The sequence below is a fragment of the Arabidopsis thaliana genome, chromosome 4 (assembly GCF_000001735.4).
Source record: "Arabidopsis thaliana chromosome 4, partial sequence".
Lineage (NCBI taxonomy): Eukaryota > Viridiplantae > Streptophyta > Magnoliopsida > Brassicales > Brassicaceae > Arabidopsis > Arabidopsis thaliana.
Genome location: NC_003075.7, coordinates 14,348,410 through 14,374,571, shown reverse-complemented (window position 1 = coordinate 14,374,571; position 26,162 = coordinate 14,348,410). Strand labels below are relative to the sequence as shown.

Genomic DNA, 26,162 nt, shown 5'->3' with positions numbered 1-26,162 from the left:
TATAAGATTGTGAAAGTGTTGGTTACAAGGTGGACAAATAAATTAGGGCATTCGCCAAAACATGCTTGTGTAGGCTCCCATGTATGTGCATGTGTTTTGGTCTCTCATGGCATGGTGGTTTGGTTTATGTCCTTTCATTTTTATTGATTATTTAATTTTGTATTATGTATTTTTGTTTGTGGTCTTGTTATCACATGTTTGTCCACTATTGGCTATAAATTGGGATGGATTGTTACCATAAATGGAACCCATGTGACATGAAAAGATAGCTTTTGCTAATGGTCATGCACATATAGATACACTCGGATATATATATTCTATAGTTTGAGTGGCTAGATATTTATAAATAATTATACATATAGAGAGCTGATCTGCTAAGGAAGATAAGCTATAAAATAACTTTGACTTATAGATACATTTTTTTGTCGAAAGACATATAGATACAATATATATACACAGCTCCCACCAATTATAATATATGTGAAACACAGCATCCACCAAGGTTCTTAATTAGATGGATTTGTCCCCAATCAAATTAATAAATAGTTTTCATATTAGTTTACATTATCATTAGTGCACTGAGGTTTTAGCAGGATTTAGTTAGAATGTGGACTACTACAATTGTACTATAAGCACTCAAATGTCAAATTTGTACATGATTAAATTGAGTTGACACAATTATATGATTAACTAATGTTTCGACAGAATATTAGATTCTTCAAATTAGAGAACACTCACAAGAATATAGTGCTATTTTTTTAATCTGCGTAATCATATCTTTTCAATAACTTTTCTTTGGTATACCAACAAAACCATAGTTAAGTATATAATCTATAAAAAACTATTATTTTAATTAGGATTTAATTTTTGTTTCATAACTAATATGATAAGTAAACTTTTACAAATAACGTGAAAACTTATGATTGAGTTTAAAATTTTGCATTTGATATCTCATTACATTTCATCTAACATTACTAACAATAAGTTGATATAAAGCAACACATATATAGACCAAGCATTTAATACACTTATATTGTTGACTCTGAAACTTTGAATGTACTTTCTTAGGTCTTTAGCTAGTTGATTGGTCAAGTATCGTGTCGAAGTCCATTGCAATATCCTTACTTCTTTCATCAGTGCATTGTTGTTGGCCGCAAAATCTATAAAAACTGAACTATATATATCGGATTAGTTCATCAAGTAGCTTGTAAGTGCTTTAAGTAAGTTTTGGCTAACAGAAAAAGATATAGATGAACTAAGTAGTCCATTGCAATATCCTTGCTTCTCAGTTACATAAAATTTAGAGGTCAATTTAATAAATAGTGAGTAAGAAGAAGAGAAGGGTAACTAAATAAAGGGAGGCCCCCTCGTGTGGAATGTGAGCAGTCCACTCCAATTATATAACTTGTGCTCTGTCTTAATTTGTGGGACATCTGCCACTGTTCTGCTTCTTCTTCACTTTCTCTCTCTCTCTCTCTCTCAACTACTTTTGTCTTCTCTCTCTCTTCCTCTCTCCCCCACACATATGTTATCTATTTTGGGGGCAGTGAAATTAACTTCTTCTTTCTTTTGGCTCCAACCCTTTTCTTCTTTCTTGATCTATATATTTTTCACCATTTATTACACTTTTTCACATCTTAGATTCTTTTTTCATCAAAACGGAATCTTTTTCATTCTAGGTGATTCATAGAATGAGAAAACCTGAGAAATAGGTCTATAGTTTCTATATATAACACCTAGCTAGCTATATTAAGGTTTGAATAAGAATTGAAGGCTTATTAATGTTATAGTACTATATATCACCCGAAATAATGATGGTTCATGAAAATTTCGGAGATGCTTCTGTCACAAATCTGTATATGGAGATGTGGCCAAATAAAGACCACAGTGGAATTTTTTTTTTTTTTATCCTATCGGATTGATAGTAAAATTTGTAGGTTTTAAAAAAAAAAAAAATCAACGTTTCACTTTGCAAACTGTGATCTTTTAATACTACAATAATTTTGTGTATGTTCTTGGTATGGAATTAAAGATTGATTCTCAGTTGGTTGGTACGAAAATATTAAATAGTTCCTGAAAAATTTGTTTGCACTTTGTTGAAATTGAATGAAAAATTAAAAAGATTCTTCCACTGTTTTCAAAATTTGTCCTCATTTCCTCATTTTTTTTTTGTAATTATGCTTCAGAGGATAAGTTCAGTACTTCAATAATTGGTACCCAATTTGTCATATAAGATTTTAGTAGTACGAAGTTATTCTGAGAGGAGGCAGTACCACCATTTTTATTGAATATTAGTGAATATCAAATAATATTTATAACTCAATGTAATAATATAAATCCCTTTGTGCATTACCAATGTAAACTATGGTATTCAGAAACATATATAAACATTATGATGTACAGTGGGTATTATGGATCGCAGCTGGGCATTCTATTTTTATCTAACTTATAAATGTGGTGCCAAATTATGCCCAAAAAATGAGGATGTGGTACTAATAAATTAATTATTGCACTGACAAAATTTATGAACTATAGCATTAAATCATTGTATTAAATCTCTCCTGGCACCACTAATAAAGATATCTAAAGAAAAAGAAGGGGAATATATTATATTTAATAATTGGAAATTAACAACACATCAAATTCATAAGGTATCTCTTGATTAATTTTTATTTTATTTTACAATGAATTAATTTTTATTTTATTTTACAACGAATTCGTTAATTTTCAGTATGAAATCATAATACATCACAATAATTTGTTAATGCATATGCTGATATGCATATGAAAAGGTTCTAAACAACAGGAGAAAGTGTTATATTTGATTTATTGTTTGTTTATATTTGTAACAACTTTCATTGTTTTTCAGTGTATGATTTTTGTCGACAAAAAAAAAAGTGTATGATCTTATACAATGTACATTCTCAAATTTCACTATGATAGAATGAAATGGAAAAAAAATATCTATAGTGAAGTTTACATAACATATTTTATCGTCAACTTTAAAACTTTATTTTTTATATAATAAGAATAATAAACTAGAAACCATACCCATCGAAATGCAGAATTATATGGATAAAATAATTTATGATGAGAATAAAAATAAAATGTAGGAATAATTTATGAGATGATGCAATACAATGGTCCTTGGGACTTGATATCTCTCACTCACTCTCTCTCTCATCTCTGAACAAAACAGCACTCTATAGTCTATAGGGAATCCAAAACATTCATTCAGACCTGTCTGAATCTTTGAGACACAAGTTTTTGTTTCCCACAGGGTTGCCACTTTTTTCCAAATTACCATATTACTCTCTTTCCTTTTTTTATCACCCATTTTTTTCTATTTATTAGTAAGATTTTTTCCTTCAAATAATAATAAGTCTCTACAATTCAACAGTGAATTCTTCTCTCCATATTATCTTATTAACTTACAAAAACATTTCAAAAATTATTTTGAATTAATTCTCTGTCGCTCCAGCTATATGGTCCCAACATCTTTTGTCTCAGATTGGGTGTAATTAAATGTTTAGTTGTGAGCAAAAAAAAAATCATGTGATTATTTTTTTGCATTCATGTGAGTTTATTCAAGTATTTAGCATATGTAGTAGTTTATAAAAAAAAAACTCATAGATACTCCATATAAACGGCCAATCATAAGGGCATCGGAAAAAATAAGGAGATAAAAAAAAAGAAATTTTTAAGTACAAAAAAAGAAGAAAATGTTAAATTTCTCAAAGAAAGGCAAAACTTTCTCCTTCTATGGAAAAGAGATGGGAATAATTATGATGATTATAATTTTGTTTTGTTTTGTCTTAATTAATATTAATAAAGCACCGTGATGCGAATCAACGGCTCAGCCTCATCGCACTCACCGTCTATAGTACTCGCCACCACCGCCTTAATAATATCATTCTCTACAGTCTCAGCGCACGTTAGCGTCTGCGCCTTCTTAGCCTCCGATTCCCAATCTGTGGTCCCCACCACGTACATCATAAGACCTGCGCAGCTAATCTGCGCCGCAAGTAGTCCTACCCAAAGCCCATTAAACCCAATTCCGGCCCAAAACCCGAGACCCACTGCCACCGGCATGCCCACCAGATAAAACGCTCCAAGGTTCACGTTCGCCGCCGTTGACGGTCGTGCTGTTCCTCTCACGACGCCGCATCCCACCGTCTGAGGACAGTTTCCGATCTCGCATAGACCTAATATCGGTAACGCCGCCGCTGTTAGCTGGAGTATCTCTTTGTCTCCGGTGAAAATCCTTCCCCAAGCGTTTCTGACTGAGTAAGCAAACGCCGCCGCTATAATCCCTGTAACCGCCGCGAAAACGATAGCCACCGTAGCCGTTAGCTTTGCTGTCTTGGGACGGTTGGCTCCAAGTTCGTTTCCGACTCTAGTTGAGACAGCAAAGCTAAGAGAAGACGGGAAAACATAAAGAAACGACGTCGTCTGGATCAAAACGCCCATAGCAGCCACCGTCGATCTTGGATTCACGAGCAAACCACACAAAACGATCATGATCTCGTACCACCACCATTCCAAACACACGGAGACACAGCTTGGTCCCGCGAGACGCAGCAACGGAGCCCACCCGCGGAAACAATCACGGGTCGGGTCAGTCCATGTAGGCGCGTGAAGACCACTCGCCCAGACGTAGCAAACGAGGAAAGCAACGACGAAGATGTTTGTGATGGAGGAAGCGACTGCTACGCCGGTTAAACCAAGACGGAGGTAAGAGACTAAGAAAAGATTAGCCGGGAGGTGAAAAACAGCGCCGGAGAGAGAAGCTAGGGTTACGGGGTGAATGATGCCTTGAGCACGAAGGTAGATTCTGATTGGATGAAGAAGAGTGTTGGTGAGAAGATCAGGTAGGGAGAAGATGAGATATGTCTGAGCTAATTTCGCGATGTCGGGGTCTTGGTGAAGGTAAACCGATATTTTGCCGACGTTAAACCAGAGAACCGAGATCGGTACGCAACAAACCAAGAGAAAAACCACGGTTCGATGGAGGGTTAGGGAAAGGAGTTTGAAGCGGTGAGCACCGAAGGCTTGAGAACAGAGTGGTTCCATACCAAGAGCTAAACCGGATAAAACAGAGTAACCGGTTATGTTAGCAAAGGCAATGGCGAGTGAACCGGCGGCTAATTCGAGGTCACCAAGTTGACCCAAGAAAAACATTGATACGGCTGAGCGTAGGTAGAGGACAAGAGCCGTCACGGCGATCGGAAAAGCTAACGTGAAGAGAGATTTCGCCTCTGTTACAGCTTCTGCCATAAGAGGAGATCCTCTGTTCTCACAATGCCGGAGATTTCTCTTTGTGGGTTCAAAGCTATTGATCGAGAAGAGATCGAGGAAGAGTCCGGTTCGAGATTCTTGGTTCTCTGAACCGGTGGTTGTTGTTGTTGTTGATGGGTTACACATGACGGTGATGATGATGATGGTGTTGATGAAGAAGAAGAAAGATTTGATCTTTAATGGGAAAGAGAAAGAGTTCTCTCGTGAAGAGCTCTCTAATGAGTATGAGAGGTTTTAACAACTGAGAAAATTGAAAGGAAAGAGAGATATGAATTTTTTTTGGTGCTGCTTCTCTCTTCTCAGAGCTCTCTCTTACCATCTTAATAAAGGAGTTGGCAGGATTTTTTTTTTCTTCATTTTTAATTTTTCGAAATTTTTTCATGAAAAAGAATCTAAGCTACTTTTTTTTTGTATATTTAAAATACTTTTAGAAGTCACTTTATATGGATAAATACATTAATAGTAAATTGACAATGTATCAACTTTTTTGATACATGAATGATTTGTGACATAAGTTGGAAAAAAATCAACTAAAATCAAATACTTACCCAAATGTAATTTACTGGTGGACCATACACAAAGATGCTGTATCCGATACGTATTAGCAAACTATAAGAATATACGTATCAAATCCGAAATTTTAGAAAACCTACTAGCTAGGTCAAGGGAAAAAAATTAAGAATATATGACAAAACTTTTTAATCTTATGAAAAAAGTGGTTGAAAGATATGAGGTTAAATTTTATTTTTGGTCAATTAGACAAAACATTGTAGAGCATCCAATGGTTTGTACTAATATTGCTGTTGTATCACAATCTATATTCAAGATTTGTGAGTGTAGGTATATATGGCTTATTAACCCACATATATGTATAACAAGTTCTTAATATATTGCATAGATCTTGGTCAAATCCAAGCTAGTTAAGTTTAGTTCAATACTACTATACTAGTGTTTATGGTCTTGAATACTTTGTAAAATCAGTAAAGGATAAGCAAAAATAATCTAGGTATACTAAAATAAAATTATGAATTAAGATAGACAAGGCCAATATTACAGTACATCTTTTATCTAAAGACAGTTCAATGTAACGTCTAAATAATTTAAAGTAAGTAGATTTTGATTAGCATATATAGTACAAGTTCATTGCACGTGAACTCTCGAATCCTTTTTAAACGACCATTTGGCACAAAAAATGTGTTTGCATTTACTTAACTTTGAATTTCTTTTTAATTTGTCTTCTTCTTATTTTTAATGTGTTTGTTTAAAATTCACGAAAATGTCCTTGTAAAATTCTTTTTGTTTTAAACTATTTTGTGCTGAATTTCTTATACAAATAGAATTTTATCTCTGTTAAATACACTATTTTTGAAATAGTTATATAGTTAAATATAGTATTTGGTAAATTATATTGAATTTTAGAATAAATCAAACATATATTATTATTTTGCGAAAATATTAAAATGATATATTTTTTCGACCAAAGTAAAGTCCAAGGCCATAACCTACCACATGAAGTTATGAATCAAACCATGCTTAGCGTCGCTACCATTGTTTACTTACTAAACCAAAACCGAACGAAGAGTCGAACTAGATATCTTATCAAAACTTGAATGCAAATCGGTGATTTATAATTAAAGACCCAACACTAAAATTAATGTTTCGCTTGACTCTTTAATCAAAGCTTGAAAACTATGGTTTACAATTAATTTAGCCGTTATTTCATGTTTTGTCTCCATCCGGTGAACAAATTAGACTTAAACAGCAACTTAAGTCCCGGATACATCTTCGTAATGGTTTGCATATTAAGAAATGTTTGTAATTCACAATGGAGTTTAAATCTCCAGCTATTAATGGCTTTTCTTTGACTAAATAACCTTCCAACCAATATTAAATGAAAACATATAGCAAGTTTCTTATAGATGAATTAATTATAAATAATATATAGATTTGTAGTAATGTTGACGATTGCATAATGTTATTTTTTTTTATAAATACAGTTGGGGGTTGCTATTACATAAATTAATATGATAATTTATGAAGAGATAAATGGTAATTATATAAATATTAAACCGGGTTGTAAAAGTATATAAGCATAGACAGTACTATATATATCTACATATATACCTATCGTTTTGTAAACTATTTATACAATCATTTGTGGGTTATAATTTTTTTTTTTTTTGTTAAATGGGTTATAGAAATTTTCCGTCGATAAGATTTGAAACAAAGAGATAAAATAAGTAAGGCTCCTGTGAGCGTTCACGGCATAGAGGGGGCCTCGCCCTACTAAGCCTCTGATTTTTAAAATATTCTCCATTCTTTCATTTTGAAACGTTCCAATAATCATTTCGAAAATAATTCATATATCTTCACATATAGTTTTCCCTCTAATAAATGTTGTGCGTTTAAGATAAATTAATTTTACATTAAATACAAATCGTTTTAAAGATAATATGTCACTTGTATTATAATTAAACCATATAATTAGTAATCACATTGATAGAATTAGAAATATATAGTGTATTGGTGTGGTTTCGAAAAGGTACGATCACGCAGCAGTTAAACTTGACAATGCAATAGTACCAAAACGGCTATAAAATCTAGGATTACATCCGACTAAAACACATATATTTAAGAAAAATCTCAACAAATATAAAATATTTTGAATGAGAAGTTTGGTAACTTTCAACGAGGGGCCTATACGTAATGCATCATTATTGGCCATGCATTATCGTATATACTTTTTGGTAGGGGACAATTTATTTATATGAAAGAAGATAACATTCCACCAATTTCTTGATCAAGAATTAATGTTGAAAGTGTGACATAGTACAACTGGTTGTGTATATTGTTTCCCCATTTTTCATAATCATTATGATGCAGACAATAATCAATATCAATTAATATCGCAGCAGCAGCAACTGCAACAATAACAACAGCAACACCAATAATAATAAGCAAAATTCTAAAAATTGATAGAAACTTGTTTTAATCGGGTATGATGTGAAAGTAATAATACAATTTTTTGTCCGTGGAATGGACCCGATGATTTAACTGGATATTCATTTATACTTTATTCATTTAAAATAAAATTGTTTCGATCCAAAAAACATAGAAATGTGTATATATAAAGGGTAGATAATCAATGAAAAGTGGGGGGATAGAGAAATATTATCTTCAAAATATTTTGCATGGATATGAAAACGGTGACGTAGCGAGAGGATGGTCACGGAACAAACGCCAAAATAGACTTTCGATCGAGAAAGGGTTAAATTCACAGCTGGAATCTAAAATCTATTATTTTTCTTCTTTAAAAAACACAATATATAATATATACAAAAATAAATTAAATGAGAATGAAATACAGAAATTGACACAAAATATAGATCTATTTATGATTTACTTCTTTGAAGACAGGTCCCAAATAAGAGCAGTGGCTGAGAAAATACAGAAGTGAAACTATTTTGGCTTCCCTCCCAAGAACAGAAGGCTAAAAGGAGACATGTGCCCTCTCTCTCATGCAATTTTCTTTTACATTTATCCTTTCAAAATTTGTCTAGATTTTTCTTTCCAAATGATTTGTATATCCATAATTTCTTTTATATGTGTCATGAGATAAGACTGGCTGGCTTCTTAGACTATTGTGCTTAAATCTATGGACCGACTTCTCATAAATCAAACATTCATATCTTCAACAGCAGTGTTTTCGGATTTCCGTCTACTGTTTATTTTTTATTTTCATTTTGATTTGTCGTTTAGATCTTATTATTTTCTACTTTATATATATGTTAATAAAAAATTTGTTTTCTTTTGCTGGTTTGTTTTTTCTATAGACCAAAAGTCCATATATCTATGTATAAACAATTTTTTTTACGAATTGCGACTCGAACATATGAGCGAGCTATGGGTGATGGTGTAATCATAAATAAATAAATAAATTTTAGAAAATTATTTTCCTTTTATCCCAAACAAAGAAAATGTTTTGCTAAAAAGAATTATATATATATATATATATATATCTATGACTATACCAACACTGTTAGCTCGCTTGGTTAGCACAAATTTCTTTGTGGAATGTTGAATATTCATAAGTTCGAGTCTCCATTAAAGAAATATGATTTACATAGGAATGTATTAACCGCTATTCGCCTACTAGAGAATCAAAAGAGTATATGGATTGAGGTCCTATATACTTCTTGTCGATATATACATATAAGCAGACGCAACTAAAATAGTTATGTCAATAGAAGTTTTATTCATTGTTTTCAACTTTTAGGCTAAGTGACTTATTGATGATTTTAAAAGAGACTATTAGTAATAAATATCGAAACACATTAGTTAACACATAAAGTAAAAGAAAATGTATTGATCTTATACATTTTCTCTAGAAAAATGGATGAATTACTGTTTATAGTATCGCTAGCAAAACTGAAATCATTTTCATTGATGATTATTGTCCGTTTGCATCTCTTCTCTGAAACTCCTGAAATAATACAGAGAAACATCTAGATATGTTTTGTTTTTAATACGACTGTCACATTTGTTAATCAATTACCCCTTTTACAGAAGAAAAAATAAATAAGAGGGTACGTAAAACAAGAGTGTTTGTGTCACCACAAAATATATAAATTCTGTCAAAGGTCATATTTTATTTGTATGAGTTTTTAGCTGGTCATATGTTACATAGAAAAATCTATGCATGCAGTAACTCACAGTTTTTTACCGTACCCTTACGTAAAATATATCGCTATTAATTAGAAAGGGAGCCAAAAAAAAAGTATCAAAGATAGGGGAAAAAGATTTTAAACTGGTGGTTTAGCGATAAATGGAGCTTTTTGCATAAATTAGGGTCAATTCTGACAACTGACGATTCTGAACTGACAAGTGACTAATTGTGTCAGCTCTCTCTCTGTCGGGACCACACAAACTCAGAGAGACTTAAACTTTTTTTCTCTCTGTATGTTTCTATTACGGAGGACCGTCCTCTCTCCGTTTTAGTCCCTCTGTACGGCGCCGTTTCGATTCTCTTTTGGTCCTACTTTGGATACATCACATGTTCTTAGCCGTACGATCTTGTATTTTTGTACGAGATCCTACGGTTGTGAACTTTAATTTCTATACGACGAACCACCACAATCTCTTTCTCTTGCGGGTCCTCCACGGAGCATTGGTTCATAAATGTCGATGTATTTGGGTTTAAGTATCTTTCAATTCATGTATTTACATCATTACGCTTTCTTTTTCTTCTTCTTTGTATGATGTCATTTATAATTAAATATGTTGTGTTACTATTCATTTGGTTTCCTTTTCGTTTTTTTCTGGTGCGATTTCGATATTTTCATTTGACTTTGAAAGCTTACTTTCTCCACTATGACTAGCTAAGTTAAAAACCATATATAGGGACCTCTTTTCTTTCCGTGTGTGCTATTATTTATCGCTGCAGTTTTTGTGTGGTAACTAAGAATTCTAATATTTAATCATTTCGGTTTAAAATATTTCAAAAAAGAGGGAAGTATATATATATATATATATATATATATATATGATTTGTTTCCATAAAATTTTCAACGGCACTGTGCCATATGTAATTGGGTTGAAAATTTGAAATAGATAGATTGTATCAATTGGTTTGAAAGAGACATGACAATGGGAGGAGTTTCATTAGTCTAAAGATACAGAGAATACAGGTAAACATTATATTCTGTTGAGAGATTACAAAGATGGAGATCACGTGATCTACGTAATCACAATGTTTTTTGGAATATTATTATTTAAGTAACTTTGTTTCGTCTTTTGGACGTTACAATAAACATCGTATTAACGATGGGAGTAAATAAAATTTAGATTTTAGTTTTAATCTGCTATGATCTGACATTGTGGATTCCTAGCTTTTATCTTTGTTGGTTTAAGCAAAGGATGAAAATTTTTCAAGTTTTAAATTTTCAGCATCTATGAGAGAAAGTAACTTTGCCAATGTGAGCTTTATAGTTAAAACGAAATATGAACAATTATATATATTTTCAATGACTCGTTTGTGTGATATTTTGGAATTGAGATGTTACGTATAAAATACACCCTATATAATGATTTGACAAACCACAATGATTTACCCTAAGATTAACAAAAGTACTACAATTACCAGCTTTCAAAATCACCATCCCTAATACTATGGTTCATTTGTTTCTGATTGATATGTATATGTGAGACTCCCAATTGTTAACTTTTTCAATCATATAAAGAGCACTATGTATATTATCACCTCTTTTAAATACTTTTTAGGCAATGGTGATTTATAAAGACATTTGCTTGATGACCAATAAATAGTACTAGGCAATGCAATACATAAAAATAATGTCTTCGGTGGTTGGCTTTTTCATTGATAGTAGAAAGGGAAAGGTACTAGTTATAGAGACAAGTTGAAAACTCTCTACACACAACTACGGATTAAAAAGTTTTTAAGATCCACAAGTGGAAAATTAATCAAGTATTTTTATTTATATACACATAGAATTTACATAACAAATTTTAATATTGAGTTACGGTAATTACGTAATTTAATAAATAAACATGCCATTAATATCTAAATCTATTTACATATTCTTCTACATATAACTCTGTTATCTATATATCTACATTACATGTAGGTTTCACATATTGTTGCATTTTGAGACATTAACCAAAAATAATTCGCATATAACAAAACAATTTACAAACAAAATTTTGACCCAAAAAGAATCTTGTTTTAAAGTATAAAATTGACTATAAACTTTAGTATTCGGTCTTCAAATACAAATTATTTTATATTTTAATCACATATTTTTCTGTTTTGATATAAGTCCACAATAATAATTTGTAGTATATAATGACTATATATATTTGTATAAATAAATATTTAGATAAGTTTGAGACCCGTGTATGGCGCAAAAAAATATAAAATAATTGTATGATTGCGGATAGACAAAAAAATCAAAAAAAAAAAAATTCTATTATTTTAATTTTAAAAACAAAATTAAATAATAATTCAAAGATAGGAGTTGGAAGAAAATATAAGTAGAAACAAAACAAAAGAACAGTAGAATCTCTGTTCAACAAATTACAAAAATAATTTGACCCCCGAAAAATAATTACAAAGTGGTTGACAACTTCACTGGCATAAAACCCTCTGTTTGCCTCACCACCACGTATGTATTTTTGTGGATATACACACAGAGATACGATATTTTGATCCCTTTACAGGTTAAATTTTGCAACAATCAGCTTTGTATAACAATAATGTATGATTTGTGAATGCATATATATATAGATCGAATTAAATGATAAAGTAAGTATGTAGTGGATCTTTTTCGATCGCCACAACTTATGCATGTGCCCATTATTCCATTTTTAGACACTTATAGTCTTTCGTAGATAACTTAAAATATAACACATCTCAAAACCATATACCTATCTTATTCCCCACTTTACAAAACATGGTGCAGATGGAACATCACTGTTCACAAGATTTTAAATATGGTTTATAGGAGTACATAAATTAAGCTTTAGTATATAATTTTATATGCACCATATGTGTGTATATAATGGATGGGCTTCGATTGGAATGATAAGCTTAATTAAGTTCATATGAGTTTTCATTGTGCTTTTGGATCCTTTATATATAACCCATGCTAACTCAAAATCTGCAACTACCATGTGAATACTAGCTAGCGTGATAAAGATGTACAAATTTATCTTGAATTGTACTGCGATCGACAAGATGCAACAATGGATGAAAAAAAAAAAATTGCAACAAGATCTCCATGCGTTGTGTACTTGTATACTATGTTTTTCCCATAATTAATTGTTATTTTCTCATAATATTACAAATTCAAACTCACTAAAATGTCTCGAAATTATATGTTCACTATGTAGAAACTTTCCGCTTTCGATGCAAATTATATAATAGTTTATGAGCTGTATATATATCTTCACAAATCCAACCAATACATGCACGAGAGTGTAAGAATTATATGAATTGATTATAATATTATAATAAATTATTAGCAAATGAATTTAATAATTAGTTTGGTCGGTGTGATGAATATAAATTACTAGAAAGTTATTGGAAAATGACTCGACTTAACACCAGTTTTGGTCTCAACCATTTCTAACAAAACTTTTCCAAATCTGGAAAAGAAAGACAGATTTAAAAAAGGTACAAAAGATTTTACAATTATAATAATAAATAAAGATATAATATTTGGTTTAACGAATGAATAATCATAAGAGAACGTTAAATATTCGAAGTTGTTTAATTAATAACGAATTAATTACTATTAATAATATATTTTTCAGTTGTAACTTGACAGATCAGTTAAAGAACTGTACTTTTGAAAAGTACCAGCATCTAACGACATGTGTTTGGTTGGTCGCAAAAGTTACATTTCTATATATACAATTATACGGATATAAGCATCGACGTATGTATTTAAATCAAGAATACGTGTATATACGATCCATTTATCCATAAAAGCAACCTCATATAAAAATGATAATCTATTATTTAGCTGTATAAACATGACTACATATTACATGTATATACACCCGGTGAACGCTGATTCGAACAATTAAAACGATAATCTAATGCGTATTTATTGGCTGTTAAGTTAACCTATACGAAAGTTCAAAATCATCTTGTGTAAGTAGTTGTAGAATAGTAGTAGTTTCATCCAATGAATAAAGAGATATATTTTATGGAAAAATACTCAATAATATTGACTTTTTGTAAAGTACTGCTATTTGTTTTTGCTAAGTTGGTTTCTATGAGTTACAACAAAAATGAACATTATCGAACGACACAGAAATTTGCAGATTCATATTGGTTTGTAGTAGCTAATTAGATACGATTTTTAATAGAATCTTATATTTAACGGATGCACACATCTATAATTCATTTTAGTATGTATTTTTTTATGTCAACAATTAAGTTAGGAATCTATGTCGAAAATGAAATAAGAAACATGGATTAAATTTATTTATTATAAAATAGTTGAGTAAAAATAAATTATTTGTACTATATTTCAGCCCAACCTAAACAAAAGTCGATCCGATTGGAAAGTGACTCGATTAGTGCTACCTAAAATCAATGGATCCATATCTCCTACTAATTTGAAGTGATTTAAAATTATTTTTATAATGTGATTTTATCGAGATTAACAGTTAGACGGAATTATAATCATAATGAAATGCGTTAATTTTCTTATAGCAATGGTGAGATTAAACCTAAAATTATAATTATATATAAGAGATATTATCAACCAATTCACTTGTTATAAATTGACATTGATGAATTGGAAACACTTAAATTTTTATACAGTAAATTCGAATATTGGTGAATCACATCATAGAAAACACAACCACATAAAAACTTAACACAACAAATTAGTCTGTATTTTTATTTGCAAAAGTGAAGTATATTCATGGGTAATGATTCATGATCACAGTATATAGCATAATGACATGAAAAAAGTGATTGACCATATTGAAAAGAAAGAGGAACAAATCGAGTCATAAATCACGTGATGCATGGGGGTTACGTAAAGTAAAAAGTGAAAGAAGAAAATCTCAAGAATTGTTAATACACGTAACTAGCCAGCTACTTCCTATTGTACACACAGCTCATTGTCCACACGAATCCAACCCAAGCCAAGCCAGAAAATCATTTTGTTTTTATACTAATTCGAAATTAGGAACTACAAATATTTTTACTAAGGTTTGTAATTTCTATATTTGCGCTTTAAACTAATTGGTTTTATAAAATAAAAACTAAAAACTTATTACTCGGGTTTGTGGTAAGCCAGCCGTAGAATTCATTTACGTTGGAAGCTTATCAAAATCTTAATTCATAACCTAACTATTTAATCGCACAACAGTTTTGACCGACCCGTTAGTTCTGAATTTTCTAAAGAAATATGATTCGAGTTTTTTATTTTGGTAGGAATATGATTCGAGTTTGGTACCATGTTAATGTAACCAAAAAAACCTATTTAATCTTGTTTATTACCGATCTAGATTTGATCTTCAAGACTTCAAGTTGAATCATATTTGCACACATGCGGATACTGACACAAATGTAAATAAATATATAAACGGAAAACATTTATAGACACTTTTCTTTTTATGCCACCATATATAGACTTTTTGATAAGGAAAAAGTACATATCATATGATTCTATAAATAGAAGCATTTTGAGAGTAAGAGATAAATGTTTTTTTTTAAAAAAGTGAGATGAATTAAAAACAGAAAAAGAAAAATTAAACCCACACGCAAGGTCTGTCACACGTGTGTCCCACGCTCCAGTGTTCCTCACAGTCACTAATCAGGCTTTAATTTTTAAATATCAATTAATTAATGTTGCATGAGGACCGCACATGTATTAGCTGTGCTGTTTTGTTTATTTAGTACTAGCTGTTTTATTTTAAGCTACTTACCGTTGACTACGTGACACGTGAGGCTAATATTCACACGTGTCTTAGTTTTGACGGCTCTATAAAGTATCGGTTTGGGGAGATTGGTACCGTGAGATTCTATAATTCTTTCTTCCTTTTAATATATACAGGCTAAATATATATATATATATATATATATATATATATACTATATATTTGTAATAAAGCCTTTGTTCAATATTATCTGAGTTTGTATGATTAATCCCAAAAATCATTTTAGAGTGTATCTTATTAATAATTTTGGTTCAATAAATCTACCGTAACATTGTATGATCCATTTTTTTAACCAAAAAAAAAAAATCATTGTATGATCCACCACTATATTTACGTTTTGAATGGTTTTAAATTTTATATAAAACATGTACTTACTAGTTTCGATATATAGTTAGTTTGATGACATGTATAGAAATAGTTTACGTAGTATTTATAATATATCCAAATTATGAACTCGAAATAAAATTCTTAAGAGAACGATAGTAAATCTAACTTTAGAATATATATCCATTTTTATTTTTTAATTACCACATTTAAATACAGATTCTAACTAAATTTGAACCTAATTAAATGTACATTCAACATTTGAAACAGACAAAAATGTGAAAGCAAATGCCTAAAGGTGCGTCTTTTGGAGAATTTCTTATTTTTCAAAGATGAATCAGCAATGAGTTTAAAGCCATAAAGTTTGACTCGTTAATGCAATCATATGAATAAAAAAGCCATTTATCAATGTGGAGCGATGATTCAGTAAAATGTCCGGTCCTAGCTGGTAATGGATTTCGTCTCATTTTTGCAACAATTTTTTTTATAACAAATTAAAGCTTTTAGTTTTCCTCTTTATTTATTTGATCCTTTTGACAGTGCTTTAGTGGGATTAGTACGTGGCGCCTCTTCGATCTTCAGAAGCAAACATGTAAACCAGATTTCATTTTTTTTTGCTCTAGTTTATGATATTTTTCCTAGTTCGAAAATATTATATGCATGTGTGTATATAACTATATATTGATAGTCTGTGAGGTGAAGGATTGAGCAAGTTAAAACTTATATAATGCAATGCTCTTTCGAATTCAGCATTCGTCAGTCTTATTTGACGCGAAGTCGAATCTATTTTGGAACACTAGTCAGATGTACATTATTGAGGACCCATATGAGAACTACACGGATTAAAAAAAAAAAAAAAAGTCTTGCATTAACTTTGAATTTTGGTGAATCATCACATCATATAAAATTATAAATACACTATCACCGGTTCTTTTTACCCGTTTCCATGTTAAACATGGGGTTCATAATATTCATATATGTACACTATTGTCTTGTAAATTTTTGGTATGGTACTTGATCGTGTTTCATGCATTTATAATCAGTCGCATATCATGTACAATAGTCTCCGCTGTTTGGGAACAAAAAATATCTAGTTGTCTAGTTTATGGACGAATTACAAGCAACGTAAAAATGATCGTAAAGTCAAACTAGATGTTGTTTACTTGTTTTGTTCTTATACACACAAACAATTAAATATGCTTTTTTTTGGGAAAAAAACGCTTTGTTTACGCTTGTGATTAGGTGCATCTGGTATAACAAAAGCCTTCGATAGTCTACGGTCATTTTTTGTGTGCATAAATGTAATAGAATATATATATAAAATCGTTGTGATGACAACAAAACAGTGTCATAATCGATTAAAGTAAACTGTCATTTACGATTCTAGAGATCGTAAAATTATCAACGATAGCAATGCCAATAATGTTATGTAACCATATATACTGGAGTATTTGTTTTGAGTAATATTAAAGATAATTATGTTCAGCGGAAAAAAACTAATGTAATTAACTAAAATCAGATAATTGTTAATGATGAAAATAAGATCTGGATAAGATTTTGAGGGGTCGACATCATTAGTCTCCTCTAATTGTTGTTCGAAAATTAATGCTCAACTTTTAATGTATGTACTAATTGATTATAAACATTATATTAGTGTTTGAAATCACCTTAAATCGATAGATAGAAAAATCATTAAAGTTTTTTCACGTCTAGCATTTATCAACAACACACATCTGCAACATTTTAGCCGCTCCACAATGTAGTCCGTTCCGGTTTTTATACATGGTTCCGGTTTCATCCAAATTTTTACAGTTATTAATAGTTTATGAATACTTGAACAAAATTAAACTATAGTAAAAAAAAAAAAAAGTTTCTCTAAGATTTTGCTATTGTTCGATTAACTTTTCCACTCTGATTCTTTGGATTGGGTTCTTAACAGAAAAACAAATACGTGATGGTAATCCTCTCTCAGTTTTTACCATCGGAAAATGAATTTTTATGATGTCGTCAAATATCGAACATGCGGTAATAATCAGAGACATGCATTGCTATTAGTATTTCGTTTCCCCACCTATATTTTGGTCAAAAGCAAACGTGTGGGGGTATACATACCTTTTCTTTCATGTAATGATACATGCTTTTTATTTGTATATAAATATAATTATATTATATGATATCTAGAGTATCTAAATTTATTCAGTGATCTTCTTAATCAAAGGTTAATCATATCAAAACAACATTAGTGAACTGGATTGGGACCACTAATGAGTTGAAATAAGTTACCAGCTATTTCTTCTAATATCTGATAAATACTACTATTAGTCATAAGAACAACAATTAGAATTAATAATATTCGTAACCATAATTGAGAGTTGACTTGTAAAGAAAAAAAAAAGTTATCTGATGTACTCAGGAACTATTGCAAAAATACTATAAGAGCACAATTTAAAGATTGATTAGATTTTTTAAAAATGAGATAATGGAGAATCTAATGATGCAGAAATTGTTGTTCCCACACGGACATACAATATGATAGTGTATTACTTTTTTGATTATAATCCGTTGGAAGAAGATTTTATCAAAACATCAAAAATTTAAGACTTGTAAGACCTCTAAGAAAATAATTTAATATCATTGTTCAACATGTATATAGTGTAAGTACTAAGTACACCCTGTAACCCTATTAGTAATCTTGACTACCTTTTTTTAATAGCAAATTTGGTTGTAAATTTGCTATATTAATAATGGGCTTGGTATAGATTTTATTTTAGAAGGTCCATTACTTTCAATTGGAGTAAATGAACCGACTTTAAAGACTTTTAACTCAGGCCTTAATGTTACACAATAGAATAACATTATGACCCGGCCCAAATAAGTCGTCAGATCCAGTAAGCGTGCGACCAAACTATTTGTTTCTTACCATCGATATAAACTTTAATGATTTTATACAAATTGAATAACATATTTATACAAATTGAATAATGATATGGATAATCCCTTTTATCTAAACAAAAAGAAGTGGATAATCCACATCATATTTGTCTGTAAATTATTTGTTTTAGTTATCTACTGATAAAAACATTGTTTATCTATATTATTTTATATTATGTAGAGCCATTATCTCTTACGATTGAGCATTTTTAATCTTCTGACAGAAAAAATGCTAAGAATTAAAAGGACAAAGAAAAAAGAATGTGCAATTATCATGTGGTTGATTAGAGGTTTGAGAATGATTGGTGCTACCAGAAACTTAGGTGGAGAAAAGGATAAAAACCGAAATTAGACAAAAGGTTAATTTCGTCATTTCAACAGATTCTATTACCACTTCTTGTTTTGTTTTTCCATACTTTACGGACAAGAACGAGAGAAGCTCTCGCTTACGTGGTTTCTACACTGTTTTTGACGAACCCACCAAGCTCGAGTAGATCGGTATTAGATCCATCTTAGGTTTCTCTAATTTCTCTCAATTCACTCCAAAATTTTGATTATTTCTTCTTTCTGGCTTGTCAATTTTAGTCATTTGTAATCCTTGCTTTTGCGATCGGAATCGTAAAAATCCGATCTTTCTTTTAGATTCGTTTTGTTTTTGATTCCAAATCGGAAAAATGGGTAAAGTAGCTGTTGGAGCGACTGTTGTTTGCACGGCGGCGGTTTGTGCGGTGGCTGTTTTGGTTGTTCGACGACGGATGCAGAGCTCAGGGAAGTGGGGACGTGTTTTGGCTATCCTCAAGGCCTTTGAAGAGGATTGTGCGACTCCGATCTCGAAACTGAGACAAGTGGCTGATGCTATGACCGTTGAGATGCATGCTGGTCTTGCATCCGACGGTGGTAGCAAACTCAAGATGCTTATCAGCTACGTTGATAATCTTCCTTCCGGGTAATGTTTTCTAATTGGATTCAAATTCTGTTGCTTTTCATTGAAATTTTCAATCTTTGTCATATTAGAAGATAGAATATTTCTATCTCCTAATATGTCATCCATTCAATGTTGTTGATTGTGTAATATGGATTACGTTATGAAATGAGTTTCGTCCTGATTTGGAGATGTAATTGCATTGTCTCTTAATGGTCAAAATTGATCGATTAGATAGGATTATTGATCTACTGTTTCAGAATCAGTGAATCTTTTGGAATCCAGATCATGTCCCACTGAATCATTGTCTCATTTTCTTATAGGTTTTGTTGTATCACTTCTTGATTTTGTAGATTTGTTTTCATGGATTTGAGAGTTATTGCCCTTTTGATTAAGGTTTAATACATAGTTACATTAAGGCAGACAATGACAGTGATGTGAATATGATTTGTCTGAAAAGTCTGTCCACAGACATCACTTTTGTCTTATGGACTTCGTGATTAGATGGCATGATGGCATTGATTATGTTATATTACGTAGAACATTTTGGTGCGGTTTCATTTTCGCTTTAATATTGTTAGCCAATGCGGCAATGCGTCTAGTTTCATGTTGTAGGTCTGTCTTACATTTACTACCATTAATATAACAGGGATGAAAAGGGTCTCTTTTATGCATTGGACCTAGGGGGGACAAACTTCCGTGTCATGCGTGTGCTTCTTGGCGGGAAGCAAGAGCGTGTTGTTAAACAAGAATTCGAAGAAGTTTCGATTCCTCCTCATTTGATGACTGGTGGTTCAGATGTCAGTTTTCTGTTCTTCAATTTGTCATGTTTAGTCTTAGATGATCTTTGTGTAACAAGATTCTTTTGCGTTCTTTTGATGGATTCAGGAGTTGTTCAATTTTATAGCTGAAGCTCTTGCGAAGTTTGTCGCTACAGAATGCGAAGACTTTCATCTTCCAGAAGGTAGACAGAGGGAATTAGGTTTCACTTTCTCGTTTCCTGTTAAGCAGACTTCTCTGTCCTCTGGTAGTCTCATCAAATGGACAAAAGGCTTTTCCATCGAAGAAGCAGTTAAGCTCGATTTTCGTTCAACTATTTCACTTAAAATGTTTAGTTTTCGCCTTTGCCTTAATCTTTGTTTAACCTGTTGCATAGGTTGGACAAGATGTTGTTGGAGCACTTAATAAGGCTCTGGAAAGAGTTGGTCTTGACATGCGAATCGCAGCACTTGTGAGTTCTCTTTCGCCTTATGCTCTCTAGTGAATCCCTTTTGTCATGTGTTTGTTGATTTGTTTTTGACGTTTTACAGGTTAATGATACCGTTGGAACACTAGCCGGTGGTAGATACTATAACCCGGATGTTGTTGCTGCTGTTATTTTAGGCACTGGGACAAACGCAGCCTATGTTGAGCGTGCAACCGCGATCCCTAAATGGCATGGTCTGCTTCCAAAATCAGGAGAAATGGTTATAAACATGGAATGGGGAAACTTCAGGTCATCACATCTTCCATTAACCGAGTTTGATCACACGCTGGATTTCGAGAGTCTGAATCCAGGCGAACAGGTACGAGTTTTTAAACCCCGGTTTGTTGTTACAAAATGCCAATACCTACGAGGTGTCTCGAGAATGAGTTTCTATGTGGAATTTCATTTTGCAGATTCTTGAGAAAATCATTTCCGGTATGTACTTGGGAGAGATTTTGCGAAGAGTTCTTCTAAAGATGGCTGAAGATGCTGCTTTCTTTGGCGATACAGTCCCATCTAAGCTGAGAATACCATTCATCATTAGGTACTCTTTACTAAGTTTCATCCTTTGAGGAAGGGCTTTAGTCTAAAGTTCAACAATCATTTGCAGGACTCCTCACATGTCGGCTATGCACAACGACACTTCTCCAGACTTGAAGATTGTTGGGAGCAAGATTAAGGATATATTGGAGGTCCCTACAACTTCTCTGAAAATGAGAAAAGTTGTGATCAGTCTCTGCAACATCATAGCAACCCGAGGAGCTCGTCTCTCTGCTGCTGGAATCTATGGTATTCTGAAGAAACTGGGAAGAGATACTACTAAAGACGAGGAGGTGCAGAAATCGGTTATAGCCATGGATGGTGGATTGTTTGAGCATTACACTCAGTTTAGTGAGTGTATGGAGAGCTCACTAAAAGAGTTGCTTGGAGATGAAGCTTCAGGAAGCGTTGAAGTCACTCACTCCAATGATGGATCAGGCATTGGAGCTGCGCTTCTTGCTGCTTCTCACTCTCTCTACCTTGAAGACTCTTAAAACCTACCCAAAGAGCGCCATTTTTCGGTAATTTACTGAAAGCTTTTCGCTATCAGAAAACGCCTAAGCCAAGTTCTAAGGCGTCATAAAAGAAAGCATTCCATGTTTTTACTCTTCCCCAAGACTTTCTTTGTAGCAAATAAGTTTCCTTGGGAGAAATATTTGTTTTCATGTTCTTCAAAAATAAAAGACTCAGTTCTTCAGATTCTGGGATTTTATTATAACCAGATATGTTGTAAAAACTACAAATTCAAAGCTCACTTCACTGGAGTTCTGAGTATATAAAGATTTCATTTTTCCTCATCATTGAGTACACATAAAACTACTGTGTATGAATCTCATATGCGTACACAAAAGTTTACTTCAAATCATGTTTTACCAACAAATGGGTACACAAAAGATCAAATCTTTACTTCATAACAACATAAAATCTCCAACAGATGCATTATCAGAAAGTGGAACAGAACCTAAATCAAGAGTCAGATGATTGAACAGAGACATTGTTGAGACGTTCAAGAGCCAAGAGAAGAGCTTGAGTACCAAGATCACCTTCACCATGAGCCTTAAGAGACAAGTAAAGCTGTTGAGCAAGAGCTAAACCAGGCAAAGCCAAACCCATCCTCTGACATTCATTCAAACAAATCCCTAAATCTTTCACAAAATGATTCACATAAAAACCAGGATCAAAATCCCTCTTCAGAATCCTATCTCCATACAAATCTATAGACTTAGAACCAGCAGCACCAGTAGAAATCGCTTCAAGAAACTTCTTAACATCAAGTCCAGCTTTATGAGCATAAATCAAACCTTCCACAAGTCCTAACATAGTCGAAGCAATAGTTATCTGATTAGCCAATTTCGCAAATTGACCTTTCCCACTTGTTCCCATGAAGTTGACTTTACCCATTAACGAAAACAACGGATCTAAACGTTTCACGGTGGTTTCATCACCTCCGGCGAATATAGATAGCTTCCCATTCTTAGCTCCTAAATCTCCACCTGAGACAGGAGCGTCTATTGAGAAACAATTCTTAAAGGAAGCAGCTTTAGCTATCTCCTCTGCTAAAGAAGGCTCAGAAGTAGTCATATCAACGAGAACACCTCCTTGACGGAGACCAGATAAAGCTCCGGACTTTGGATCGAGAAGGACGTGACGGACATCGGAAGGATAACCAACGATGGTGAAAACGACGTCGGATTGTTCAGCGACTGAGTTTGGTGAGTCGGCGACGTTAGCACCCATGTCGATGAGAGTTTGAGCTTTGGAGATGGTTCGATTGAAGACGGTGACTGTGTAACCGGCTTTGATTAAGTGTCCACACATTGATCGGCCCATGACTCCGGTTCCGATCCATCCGATTTTGGTGTTTGATGGAGTGATTATATCCGAGGAGATTGTTGAGGAAGCCATTGAGCGACGGAGGAAGAAGGAGGAGACGACGGAGGGAGAGGGAAATCGACGGAGGAGAAGTGGCATTGTTTCCTGTGGTGATTGATGGATTCTAGTAGTTATCGAAAGTTGAGTGGTATACCATCGTAATTTTGAGTTTCTTCGGAGGTGTTTTTCGTCAAAGTACTTTAACGACGTCGGGTTTGTAATCCTGGTTTAGAAAATTGATTTGGTTCGGTTAAACTTGGTTTATTAGGCTCAAGCGTGCTAGTGGTGAAGAAGATAGATAATCAATGGGCATTTAACAAGGCAAGCATGAGAAAATAAATGATAGATGTTTTATAACCTTTCATGTTTTGAGAAAATTTAGAAGAAAAAGAAAGACATGGTTTGGGTTTGGGATTTGATCCAGAATTTGGTTTGGGATTTGATCCAGTATTTGGTTTGGGTTTGGGATTTGATCCAGTATTTGGTTTGGGAATGGATTATATCACGTATATGGATCATCGTAGTTGTTCTCTCTGTCTCCATTGTCTTGAGATATTTGTGGGTTCTCGAGAATTGTCCTAAAACACAACCTCAACATTGTAAGAATATTTCTCTATCATCTTTTTCATGATCTATGCTTTAAGATACTTTTCTCTATTTTATAATGCTTGTTGTTGTTGTTGCATGTTGTATACTTATATGTATACCATCCAAAGCAGTGGAACAACCCCAAGAATCAACTTGCACTGAAGTGGTCGTTGGTGATTCAGTGGAGAAGCTCACACGAAGAATTATAGAAATAGAAGAGCAGCCTGGAAATGAGCGATTGGCGGTAAAGACTGTGGTTGAGAAGGTAAAGCCGAGTGTTGTGAAGGTGAAGCCCAGAAACTTTTGGTGTTTGTGTTAACTACGAGAGCATGACTTGACTAGTATGTCAAATAAACATTGGACTAACAAAATACTCGAATGATCACCAAAATAATTTTAGACTACTACAGTATATATAAAAAATGACTACGTCTTTGGATGTACGAGTAAAGACGTTGTGCGTGTTTAAATACTTGAGGAAGACGTATTGTTGAATAATGTCGTAATAATTATCTGTGCCTGCAATTCTCCATATATATGATCGGAATTAAATTGCACGAAACGTTATGGTTGGTCGATGAACAACTTGAGAGAATGAGAGCGATATTTTATCTTATTCATTTCTCTACTTTTTGATTTGATAAATTCATCATCAATAAATTCACCTAGTGTATATAGTATTCTTCTCATTAAGATAGGAAAATATATACATAGCCATGTTTACATCAAAACTACCGACGAAATAAACACAAGCCAAATTTAAGTATTCAACACTCAAATGGAACATATATCTAAGAAAAGTTGTAACCCCATTATTTATACATGTATTCTCAATTGTCCCCTTATTTGTTCTGTTGATCCAACGCTAGTGATTAAATTTGCGATGGTCTCTAAACGCTTGGATCATCTAACCCATCCATCGTGGTACGGCGACTCTAATGCGTTAGTCATCTTCTTTTGCAGCTTAAGGTTCTTATAAAACTTCTTTATAAACTCCTCTGCGGCTTTGTCCACCACATGATCGTGATCTCCACCGTCGTCTAACGGGAACGGCGAATCCGTCACCCTGAGCTGTCTCACTGCCGGGGACATTATCAGCGGCGACTCTCTGGCCGATTCTGTCGCCACCGTCTTCTTATCATTCTCTCCTAACAACTCAAAAACTTTCTTGACCGCTGCCTCCACCGCATCTTCTTCGTTGTCATAACCGCCGTGGACGCGGCGTTTGCGTTTGGAGATAAAGGCAAAAGGGTCGTAGTCACGGACGCGTGAGGAGGAGCTGACGTCATGGCTGCCGGTGGAGCTAGATCGACGGCGGAGGTTGGTTATGGCTTTGTTGCCTCTCTTAAGCATTAGGTTTAAGTCAAGCATGAGCTTGTTTTTGACCGTACCGGTTTTTAAAACGCAGAAGACGATGCGGACCACTTTCCAAAGCCTTTTGGCTGCCACTTGAGCGTTTTGTTCCATTTCCATGTATAAGCCTCTCTTTGGTACCGAAGATTCCATTTTTACTATTTTCTTTGGAGAGAATGTTTTTTATTTTTGGTTATTTTTTTGCTTGTCTCACTCTTGTAAGATTGGATTGTCATTGGAGAGAGGAAGTAGAGGGTATTTAAAGGATAAGAAAAAATAATATAATTATATGAAAAGATATTGCATGATTAAATAAAAAGAAAGAGAAATAACCTAAAACCACAACTTTAGAGAAAAAGATATTTCTTCTTATTAAGAGGTTGGAGTAGTCGCCAACAACGAAGTCTTCTCCGTATGGCAAAAAAAAAGAAGGAAGAAGTCTTCATTGTATGATTTAATTGCTTTATTTCTTTATTTTTCATTTTTTTTATTAGAACCAAGATATCGACAAATCAAAACACGTACAGATCTAACCGTTAGATGATGAAAACGAAATCAGAGTAAAAGGAGCTTTAACTCTAGAGTAAGCAACCGAATTGTAGCTATGGT

At 32.9% G+C, this 26,162-nt stretch overlaps 4 protein-coding genes, 1 long non-coding RNA gene and 3 other non-coding genes across 8 annotated transcripts; 2 read left to right on the top strand and 6 right to left on the bottom strand.

Annotated features, from left to right (window-relative positions):
- Nucleotides 1-3,376: 3,376 nt before the first annotated feature.
- On the bottom strand, nt 3,377-5,695 carry ADS1 (MATE efflux family protein). The gene has a single exon (NM_119058.3). The coding sequence runs from the start codon at nt 5,422-5,424 to the stop codon at nt 3,826-3,828; it is 1,599 nt and encodes a 532-aa protein (NP_194643.1). The 5' UTR covers nt 5,425-5,695; the 3' UTR covers nt 3,377-3,825.
- Nucleotides 5,696-8,289: 2,594 nt separating this feature from the next.
- AT4G03245 lies at nt 8,290-8,901 on the bottom strand. Its single transcript, NR_144033.1, has one exon. It is a non-coding gene; the product is annotated as an uncharacterized misc_RNA (transcript).
- A 932-nt stretch (nt 8,902-9,833) lies between these two features.
- Nucleotides 9,834-10,430, bottom strand: AT4G08065. Its single transcript, NR_142177.1, has one exon. It is a non-coding gene; the product is annotated as an other RNA (long non-coding RNA).
- An 8,940-nt stretch (nt 10,431-19,370) lies between these two features.
- HXK1 (hexokinase 1) lies at nt 19,371-22,535 on the top strand. Its single transcript, NM_119057.4, has 7 exons — nt 19,371-19,978; nt 20,604-20,754; nt 20,843-21,025; nt 21,111-21,185; nt 21,265-21,519; nt 21,614-21,744; nt 21,811-22,535. The coding sequence occupies exons 1-7, from the start codon at nt 19,707-19,709 to the stop codon at nt 22,232-22,234; spliced, it is 1,491 nt and encodes a 496-aa protein (NP_194642.1). The 5' UTR covers nt 19,371-19,706; the 3' UTR covers nt 22,235-22,535.
- Nucleotides 19,765-19,957, bottom strand: AT4G08055. Its single transcript, NR_142176.1, has one exon.
- Nucleotides 22,513-23,714, bottom strand: AT4G29120 (6-phosphogluconate dehydrogenase family protein). Its single transcript, NM_119056.2, has one exon. It carries the CDS (start codon nt 23,709-23,711, stop codon nt 22,707-22,709), a length of 1,005 nt encoding a protein of 334 aa, NP_194641.1. The 5' UTR covers nt 23,712-23,714; the 3' UTR covers nt 22,513-22,706.
- Nucleotides 23,715-24,179: 465 nt separating this feature from the next.
- AT4G03235 lies at nt 24,180-24,526 on the top strand. Its single transcript, NR_144032.1, has 2 exons — nt 24,180-24,211; nt 24,332-24,526. It is a non-coding gene; the product is annotated as an uncharacterized misc_RNA (transcript).
- Nucleotides 24,527-24,851: 325 nt separating this feature from the next.
- On the bottom strand, nt 24,852-25,935 carry AT4G29110 (cotton fiber protein). Its single transcript, NM_119055.3, has one exon. The coding sequence runs from the start codon at nt 25,704-25,706 to the stop codon at nt 25,104-25,106; it is 603 nt and encodes a 200-aa protein (NP_194640.1). The 5' UTR covers nt 25,707-25,935; the 3' UTR covers nt 24,852-25,103.
- Nucleotides 25,936-26,162: the final 227 nt, after the last annotated feature.

What these genes read in the sequence shown, in the direction of transcription:
- ADS1 (NM_119058.3), bottom strand. Translation starts at nt 5,424, where the DNA reads ATGTGTAACCCATCAACAACAACAACAACCACCGGTTCAGAGAACCAA.
- AT4G29120 (NM_119056.2), bottom strand. Translation starts at nt 23,711, where the DNA reads ATGCCACTTCTCCTCCGTCGATTTCCCTCTCCCTCCGTCGTCTCCTCC.
- AT4G29110 (NM_119055.3), bottom strand. Translation starts at nt 25,706, where the DNA reads ATGGAATCTTCGGTACCAAAGAGAGGCTTATACATGGAAATGGAACAA.
- HXK1 (NM_119057.4), top strand. Translation starts at nt 19,707, where the DNA reads ATGGGTAAAGTAGCTGTTGGAGCGACTGTTGTTTGCACGGCGGCGGTT. An exon ending in ACATGCGAATCGCAGCACTT is followed by an intron (nt 21,186 to 21,264) that starts GTGAGTTCTCTT and finishes GACGTTTTACAG; the next exon opens with GTTAATGATACCGTTGGAAC. An exon ending in GTCTGAATCCAGGCGAACAG is followed by an intron (nt 21,520 to 21,613) that starts GTACGAGTTTTT and finishes TTCATTTTGCAG; the next exon opens with ATTCTTGAGAAAATCATTTC.